At 43.5% G+C, this 10,000-nt stretch overlaps 1 protein-coding gene across 2 annotated transcripts in view; it reads left to right on the forward strand.

The window, feature by feature from the left end:
• The window catches only part of fuss (SKI family transcriptional corepressor fussel), a 270,739-nt gene that overhangs the window by 101,131 nt on the left and 159,608 nt on the right, over positions 1-10,000 (forward strand). For both annotated transcript variants that reach the window (XM_076200838.1, XM_076200839.1), the window contains exon 2: positions 6,962-7,043. In XM_076200838.1, coding sequence (XP_076056953.1) covers positions 6,966-7,043 — 78 coding nt within the window. In that variant the 5' untranslated portion in view covers positions 6,962-6,965. The remainder of the gene's footprint in view (positions 1-6,961; positions 7,044-10,000) is intronic.

The following is a 10,000-nucleotide window of genomic DNA, read 5'->3' on the forward strand; positions in this document are numbered from 1 at the left end:
AGTACAACTCAGGACAATCCAAAACCACCCAGCCTCACTTGAGACTACCCAGGATTACCCAAGAGCACCCAGAATCACCCGGGAGCAACCAGAATCATTCAAGGCAACCCAGGAACAGTCAAGACAACCTAGAAGCCTCCTAGAATCACCCAGGACCATCTAAGAGCACACAGGAACACCCAGGCACCACCCAAGAGGAACCAGAATCATCCAAGGCAACCCAGGAACAGCCAAGACAACCTAGAAACTTCCTAAGATCACCCAGGACCACCTAAGAGCATACAGGAACACCCAGGCACCGCCCACGACAGGAACCTAAAGAGTGCGGCACGGTGGTGATGAAGGACTTCAGAGTTAAATGCGGAGAAGCTTTAGTCGAGGACTGAATGAGCCGCGCCGTCTCCCCTTTCAGACGGTCGCGCACAATTAATTAGGACGAGGACCCGGACGACAAGAATAAAAGAACTCGAGGTTTGCATAACGCTGCAAACTGGATACCGTGGGTGCGGGTGGGCGGGTGGGCAGGCAAGCAGGCAGGTCGGCAAGCAGTCAAGCAGTCAGGTGGGCAGGAAGGCTGGCAAACAGGCAGACGGAAAGACTGCAGGAAGTGAATGACAGTACAGCGAAGATATTAAAGCGGACACTTTCGAATGCCTTGTTTCCAGCGCCGTGTTTTACTTGATAACTGTGGCTGCTGTGGATCGCCCGGGAGCAGGTCTCATTCGTCTGTGGGTCGAACCTTACCCTGAACAGGGCTTCAAGTGGTCGAGACCCCGTAATGGACGGTGGTCCGCTCCCCAACTGAATAAAATCGTCACGTCGGTAGTAATGGCAAAGTACGTCACGATCTCACCGTTTTGACAAGAACTTTGATTTTTTTTATTACGACTGACGTCAGGCGATTTTAATCATCTAAGGGGACGGATCTCGGATTATGGGGTGTCTTGAGTAATCACGTCAGAGGTCCGCATGGGAAGTGACAAAATACAATCCGTTAACGAAGTGAGTGCATGGAAGCGTTGAAGTCTCTTAGTCCTCCTCAGCTCGGCATACTCACCTAAAAGAAAAAATAACAAAGAAACGACATGAATAAGAATATACAATCAAACGAAATCAATAGAAACACATATAAATAGAGATTGTTTAGTATAGACCAGAGCAAAATCTGTGAACGACGTTATCAGATCAAAGGGGCCTGAAGACGCCTCCAGCCTCGGGATGTCTTCTTCCATCACGACCCTCTGCTGACCTGTCCCGACCTCCGACCTTCGGTGACCGATGTGGGCTTCCCGCACATCGTCTGGGTCAAACCAGGGTGTCACCGGCTCGAAGGGGACTGAACGCGGTGTCACGGCCGAGATGAATTAGATCTCCTGGCCAGAACGTGTGCCACCAGGCACAGAATGAGTCCATGGAGATTCACTTTAGGTCCTTTAGTTTTGATGACCTTCTGAGGGATTTTATTCAGTGAGGCGGCGTCACGCACCGAGTTTATTCCGAATTCGGTTCATCTCCACCCCTGCCCTCAATTCCGTATCTGGGGTCACCATACCTTTTACTCCGGATTCTGTCAGAATATTATGTTCGTCTCCTTGGCGCCCAACTCCCAGAATTCGGTTCATCTCCTCCCCTGCCCTCAATTCCGTATCTGGGGTCACCATACCTTTTACTCTGGATTCTGTCAGAATATTATGTTCCTCTCCTTGGCGCCCTCCTTCCTCAGTAGCGGAAGAGGGTGACAGCCACCACCATCGACACTCTCCTTTCCACACCGAGTGTGGCACTTTCCTCTTGGACTCCGGTTGCCACCAGGCCACGTCATTTATCTCTCTTGGTAACGATGGCAGGAGGGTTGGTTGGTTGGCTGGTTAAGGTCTTCTTCACGGCCAAATTCACGGAAGCTTCATTGAGTAAGGTCTGTGGGAATGATACCTATTATGTCGTGGAAAGAAGAAGTTCAGACCTCAGTGAGAAGGACAAGGTTCGCTTTATATCCTCGTGATGGGTTCCCACCTTCAGTTGAGCCTTAGAGGGCTCATCCTCCTGTACTAAGAAAAATAAACTTTTAATCACTTCTGTACGATGAGGCCTGCGTAGGCGCATAAGGCGTGAATGGGTACACGAAGATACCGACCTCGGCGTCTTGATCACATATACCTTTTGTAGTTGTACATGAGTTATCCCCGGATTCTGTGAACTCGTTTGATCATGTAAAAGAGAACGAGTAATACAGCAGTGACTTTATATTTCATAATGCGAGTGGTGTGATGAATCGTACATATGGCAGCCGATGCTGCGCGTGAGAGTTTGACTCGTACTGAAATGGTTAAAGGAAGGTGCAATGCATAGGGATATTATAAATCCCTTTGGTGTAATCACATCCTCCATCTCCAGGCAGAATCACATTTTCCAGCATCAACAAGCATAAGTTTTTAAAAAAAGATTATTTCAAAAAAGATTTGAGGCACACATGGGTGTGGTGACCGAGAACCCTGAGTTGTGGCCACCCGCCACAAGACTTCTTTGATTTTGTGATTTTGTGTAATGATTTGGTTTAACGTCACAAAATCCCCCCCATGTCGGGAGGCTAGGACGGTGCCCTTTACAGTGGACTTTGTAACGTGGAATTTAATGAACTATGCCCATAGTTCAACTCTCCCCGAGCAGGATTCGAATCATCATCTCGACCTTCGCTGCAAGTAACGACGCCCTAACCCGCTCGGCCAGCAAGCCTCCTTCCTCTCCCCCTCGTCCACCTCACCAACCCCCACTTGATCAGCGGGTTGTCCCTGCGAGACGACCTATCGTACCTGACTCCCCACCTCTCCCTCCCCCTTCCCCTCCCCCTCTACGGCGAAGTGTCCGCCTACGCAGAGGGTCAAGACCCTTCCAGCGTTCCCAAGCGGCATATATTTTATCCAGGTTGTCTGTAGAATATTGTCAATTGTGTATCATGTAGCTTTGTATAACTTTGTATAATTTTGTGCTCAACCCATCCATCGCTTCGTATCAGTTTCCGTAATGTCTCCGACGAGCGCATTGTCAGTCTCGTTTGTGATGACATGGAATTAAAAGTAAAGAGTTAATGTGGTTGAAAAAAGATTAAGATCTGCACTGGGGACCATTCAGTGTGTGTGAATAACACTTGCCCACGCGCACATACAACCATTGTACCATCATAGCGGGGATGGGTTGAGCACAAAATTCGTGTATATGTATGTGGCTCGAACATACAAATATAAGAAATTGTACTCAACTTATATCTCTCTTGATGGCGCAGTGGTTAGTCATTGTTACTTTGATACGTCTGAGCTGAGGTTCGAGCCCTTGGCTTCGCTTCGTATCAGTTTCCGTATATGTCTCCGACGAGCGCATTGTCAGTCTCGTTCATGATGACATAGAATTAAAAGTAAGAAGATTAAGATCTGCACTGGGGACCATTCAGTGTGTGTGAATATATATATATATATATATATATACACTTCATTAAAAGTGATTACAACTTCTGCAGTACATATTTTCTTTTCGTCTTAGTATTGTTTTTGTCTCTTCTGACAGGTGGATAAGGTTTCCGCATTTTATCCATACTGACTACAGCTATACCGTGATATCGATTTTTCTAATCCCTCTTCAGTAGCCTTGTTAGAGATGTTTCTTCCTCCGTGTCTGAGGTGAAAATGCGCGTCGGGAACCTGGGGTCGGCGGTATTCATATGCGCCACCTGAGCCGAGCACGCTCGCGTTCAATCCTGATTGGTCAATCCTGATTGAGGCTGCAGTTCCTCTGCTTGCACATTGAGACTTGGATTTAGATATATAATGCTTCCAGTAAACGCAGACAACGTACATCTTCAGATTTAGATAATATATCTGTGTTTTCTTCCCACGTTTTCCTTGTGAGAGTAATTCTATGTACTTTATTAAGCTGGTTCTTAGGGGATCCTTTTGTAAGATGGGTAACTTAGGCGTCGAGACAGTTTCATCGTCGTCATACTGATATAGGTGGAAGGGAGGCCTTCACAGTTTCCTCTGTTACAAGTGAACCTATGTACAACATGTGAACTTTGAATTATCTCCCCCTTTTGGCCGGGGCTATTCCTCAACAACAGGTAACTGGTCTTCATATTCTTGTAGTATATGATCAAATTGAGCCTTTTTTTCAAGGTTTTCTGGCTTAACATTCTGCTTCACTATTTACTGAATCATTCTCTTTTCCTCCTTATATGATGTGGAGAAGGTGGCCTTGTAGTAAATGTTGATATCCTGTTCATTTTTCCGTTTTCTGTCGTTGTTGCTGTTATACCAATTAGCCACGATTGTATTCATTTGCCGAGTAATATCCTGGTTGGCGAAGCCGTTGTTAAATTTACATTTGGGTGGAGCGCTCAGTTTCCTTGTGCACTTGCTGCCTTGTGCTACAATTGGTGAGCACTTTCCCAATATAAACACTTATGGTAGAGCCCCTCTGAAGGCACTAAATATCTTCATGTAAACATTGGCCTAAATTGATTGCCTTCACATAGACGTCTGTATTGAAAGATTTATCATTCTACTCCAGAAGAACATCTAGGAATACGAGCATAAGAACATAAGAATGAAGGAGACTGCAAGAGACTAAAAGGCCTACACTAGGCAGTTCCATGTCTATTACGACCTGTCATCCCCATCCATAAAGTTGCCTAACCGTTTCTTAAAACAACCGATAGTTTCAGCGCTCACTACATGATTACTAAGTCTATTCCATTCGTTGACCACCCTATTAGTAAACCAATTATTTCCCATTTCCTTCTTAAATCCAAATTTGTCCAATTTAAACCCATTACCGCGAGTCCTGCCCTGTTGTCTTAATATGATGATCTTGTTTGCGCCACCCTTGTTAAAGCCTTTGATCCCCTTGAACACCTCTATTAGATCACCCCCGACTTAGTGGATTCCGTTGTAAAAGTAACGGTCGGAGGTTTCTTGCATTTGTAGTCGAAGTTGTTCTATATATTTTGCGTTGCTGCTCTTGATACATATATATCATCGATGTACCTGCAGTAGATGTTCGGTTTTTCCACTGTTTTAAATGCCTCTTCTTCAAGGCTTCCCATGAGAAAGTTCGCAAGTGGAACTCCTAGAGGAGAACCCATACCTACCCCTCGGTACAACACACAAACAGGCCACGTAGTACTACTTGTCTAACATCTCTGAAGAATGTATATAATGTACATATATGTATATATGCTAATAAGAACACTGGTGCGTGTGTTCACTTATGCAAAGTAGACCACTTGGAAAAAGAAACTAACGAAGCAGAGCGCTTTTGTATATTACATCTTCAGTGTAAAAATACTTTTTGCACTGAAGATGTAATATACAAAAGCGCTCTGCTTCGTTAGTTTCTTTTTCCAAATGGTCTACTTTGCCTATGTGTGTGTATATATATATATATATATATATTTGTGTGTATGTATATATATATATACATATATATATATATGTATATATATATATATATATGTCTATATATATATATATATATATATATATATATATGTATGTATATATATATATATATAATTTTTATGTATATAATTTTGATGCTTTCTTCAATGGACACTATTTTTTCGTAGGCTGCGTTTACACCGAGCGAGTCTCGGCTGATTCTCCTCAACCGTTGTGAGTTCGTTTGAGTAGAAACGACGTCGGTTACAATCTTTCGTTTTTTTGTTTTTTTTTAATCTTCAGAAGTCAAATTACCTTTGCGTCATATATTGAGAAACTGAATGGCGAAATGAAAGGAGCTAAACCTTTACGAATGTTAGATAGATTGATGAAGTGTTCTTAGAATGCTGCAAGCAAAGTCTTCTTCTAGATATTCAAATTCACAGCATTTGGCTAAAATCGCCCCAAACTCGCTCGGCGTAAACGCAGCCTTAGAGATGATTATGGGAGGGAGGGCTGAGGATCGTTGCTGGTTACTGTGGGACTATGGGCTTTCAGTTACAAAGGATTACAAAGGCGGAGCATGCCGACAGGAGACCTTTTGGTCCATATCTAGGTCGGGTGTGAAAAATCCTAATAATGATAATAATAAATAAATAGATAAAAACTATAATAATGTAAGTATCAAATAAAATACATAAATAAACGCATAGGCACAGTCAAACAACAAACAAACAGGTAAATAGTAAATAATAATAAATTGACATATAACTAATAATAAATGAGAATCAAACAGACAAATAACAAAAAACAGTTGTTGATAATCAAGGCAATAGGGGTTATCAAAGGGGACATTTTTTTTTTTTTCAAGTGTGCTAATGTCACGGGAAAAGATGATGACGAACAGTTCAGTTGACATTAATAGATCCCATGTACAGTGTGCACGGCACCTGATGTTGATCATTTTGAGTTAAACAAACACTAGACATGTTTATCAGTTCACTGGTAAGGGGACATTGCTCTGAATGCGTTCTCTATCGGTCGATATTTTGATAAGGGCAGAACCCCCCACGAACTGTATGATTCATTTGTCTGGGGGCATTTGTCGTAAGAACTATCGAGTGCACACCAAACTTCAGAAGTGGATCGTCAGAGAAGGGCACTGCCAGACTGTGGTTCGGCGTGGTAATACTCGCTATGTTATCACCACCGTGATAATCGTGATGACTGTGATCATGGTGATAATAATGATGGCAGGCATAACGACAACAATGCTTTTACCACCACCAACAAACACAAATACACTCATAACTGAAGTTGGTCAAGCTGGTAGATAAGATCTGCCGTTCAGGACAGGTTGTTCTGGAAAGTTGGTTACCATAGACAACAAGGGTCATACCTGGGTTGTACCTTGCTCCTGCAGTCAGGTAGAAAAGGTCATGCTGCTTTGAATAACATGTCCCAAACTCGAATAAGACCCCTGATATGTGTATTTGTTCTAACAACCTTTCTCCCCGCCTTTCCCGAACCGGCAGTGACATGGAGGTCAACGATCAGCGGGTTTCTCCACCGGTGACTTCGCAGCTCCCACTCGAAACTTCGCCAAGAAATAACCAGGTAAGTGCGTCAGCCTTCCCTTGTTTTGTTGTTGCGGATTTGCCTGCGATTTCGTCCCTGGGAGCCAATCTCGCGCCTCTGTCATGCTTTGTTTTCTCTCTCGGTTTCGGGGTCACTCAGAATCTGTGAACATTTGGAAGGTGCGTGAGTGTCCTCAGACATTATGATGATAGTTTTGGGTTGTTAGTTTCCAGGTTTGCTCTATGGCAGTTGTTCTTAAGCTGGGGTAGGAAACCTTAAACCAGGAGGGTACCAGACATGATAGCCAGTGCAATGGTACTGTATATTTACAATGAGAAAGAATACTGTGCATTCATTGTATCCTACTAATTGACATTTCTAATTTGAAACAAAAAAAGAACTTTGTTCAGTAATTGAATATATCTAATAATTTCTCAGCAAGGTTTGTATCACTAATACTTTTCATATAATTGCATTGTATTTATATTGGATGGGGGATAGGATTTTTTTTTTTATTGTTTTTTTTTTTTTTTTAGATAATCAAGGGGTACTAAGGGCACTGAAAAAGGTTTAGAACCATTGCTCTAAGGGTACTGAAATTCACTTTGTTCTGGCTGATGTAAGACAATTTTATTGAGCAGAAAGTTGGACTTCTGCCGTATGTTGGTCTTGTTTATAACACAGTCTTCACCCTGAGCTGAATAGTACTGTATGTTCTTAACGAGAAAGAAAATGAAAAACTACTTCATTGTTACGAGTTGGTTATTAGTGAAGGAGTACATTCGTACTCAGGTGTGTACTGAAGGTGTGCACAACACGGACTCTATGATTAAGTGCTCGCGTACCTCATCGCAACGCGTAAAATATTGGTATATTAATCCCGCTCAGAAGTAATGTCGCACGCATTCTCATAACTTACGTTTCAGGATCAAATCGATTTACTTGAACCCAAACGAATTGGGAGGACCTGAACACTCGACCCACTCAGACCCAAAGAATTTGGGAGGACCTGAACACTTGACCCTCTCGGACCCAAACAATTTGGGAGGACCTGAACACTCGACCCTCTCAGACCCAAACAATTTGGGAGGACCTGAACACTCGACCCACTCAGACCCAAACAATTTGGGAGGACCTGAACACTCGACCCTCTCAGACCCAAACAATTTGGGAGGACCTGAACACTCGACCCTCTCAGACCCAAACAATTTGGGTGGACCTGAACACTCGGCCCACTCAGACCCAAACAATTTGGGAGGACCTGAACACTCGACCCAGTCAGACCCAAACAATTTGGGAGGACATGAACACTCGACCCTCTCGGACCCAAACAATTTGGGAGGATCTGAACACTAGAAGGGAATCCTGTCCTTTGACAAACGGGGATCAGAGAGCAATGTTATTTCATGGAACGCGGACTGGCCGTCCCGCGCGTTAGCCATTCAGTGATTTATAGGTGTAGCTACACGTCGATAACTTAGATGATTTGTGATTGAAACTCGAATGTATCATGGGTCGGTCTTCTGTGGGCGATGACGTCAGCATGTTTACATTTACTCAAATGATGATGAATTAGATTTATAAAAGGAAGAGCATAGGATCTGATTAAAATTACATTTATGCAGACCGCAAAAAAAAACAACAACATAATTTTCTCTCTTGGAATTTATAAATAATGGGATTAGGATTCAGTCCTATGAAAGGTATGCTTTTATTCGAAAGCTACAAAAACGTAAAAATGGTGTATTGGAGGGAAAACAGCCCACTGAAAGAGAGTTTGGTGTATTGCCGATTTCCTCTTGAACTTGCTGCCACTGTGGTCTATGCCATTTGACACAAATGAGTGATATTTTTACCACAAAATTCCCACAAGGAAATCTGGATTTCCACATGTTTTACCACAAAAAGAAGGAACTATTGCATACACAAATATGTTCATTGCAACATATAATTTGGTCACAAAACATCCCATGTGAGCAAATTTCTCAGACACAATTTTGTGGAAACTTCCCACAAAATGACACCGGTGGACTTGAAGATGGCGCCGCCTTGGTGTCTTTCGTGTCGCCAGTGTGGGTTGTCAGCTCAGAAATCGGGGAGGAGAACTTCATGGGAACCGCTTAAAAGAAGCTACGTCCTACTTGGTCCGAAAATTGAGTCTTTTCCTAAACCTCCCAAGCATTTAGTTGGGGAGGCGGGGGTGGGGGGCTCACATGGGGGAGGGGGGGTGCATAGGCCCTGGGGCGGCAATTCTAGTCTGGACATGCCGCCCACAAGGCTGACAACAAAATAATCATAATAAAGAAAGGTCAAAGAAGCCCTGAATATTTTGCCGTAATATACGAATTTTGCGTTAGAATCAATAGAATATGAAATATTTTTTCCTTCTCTTTTCTGCAATAGGAACATTAAATAACAAATTCAATATCTGTTTAATTATTTCGCAAGCCAATAGCTATAATAGGCAGTAAGGCATGGTGGAGATGGGAGGTGGTGATGGGGGAGGAAAGGGGGGGAGGGGGAGGGGGCGTTACTGAAAATTTTGCCCCGGGGGGGGGGCACTCTTAGGCATGGAAGGGCCCTGAAGGGTGTGGGATGATACAGAGCTGACTAAAATCACCTGGGAGCAGCCAGAATGAAAAGTAGAGGATCGCCACAACGTGTGTGGGGGGGAGAGTTTGGTGGGTCGGTGGTTGGGGGAAGGGGGGATAGATACTCGAGCCTGAATTTTAATGTCTTTTGTAATCACACTAATATATTTATACATACAATGAGCACACACACACACACACACACACACACACACACACACACACACACACACACACACACACACACACACACACACACACACACACACACACACACACACACACACACACACACACACACACACACACACACACACACACACACACACACACACACACACACAGAGGGAGAGAGGACCTTTTATGACAGAGATAGGTAATAGGACGCAAATATGTTTTCCCGGG

This window comes from Oratosquilla oratoria, chromosome 17 (genome assembly GCF_046742065.1).
Source record: "Oratosquilla oratoria isolate Oo_2021 chromosome 17, ASM4674206v1, whole genome shotgun sequence".
Lineage (NCBI taxonomy): Eukaryota > Metazoa > Arthropoda > Malacostraca > Stomatopoda > Squillidae > Oratosquilla > Oratosquilla oratoria.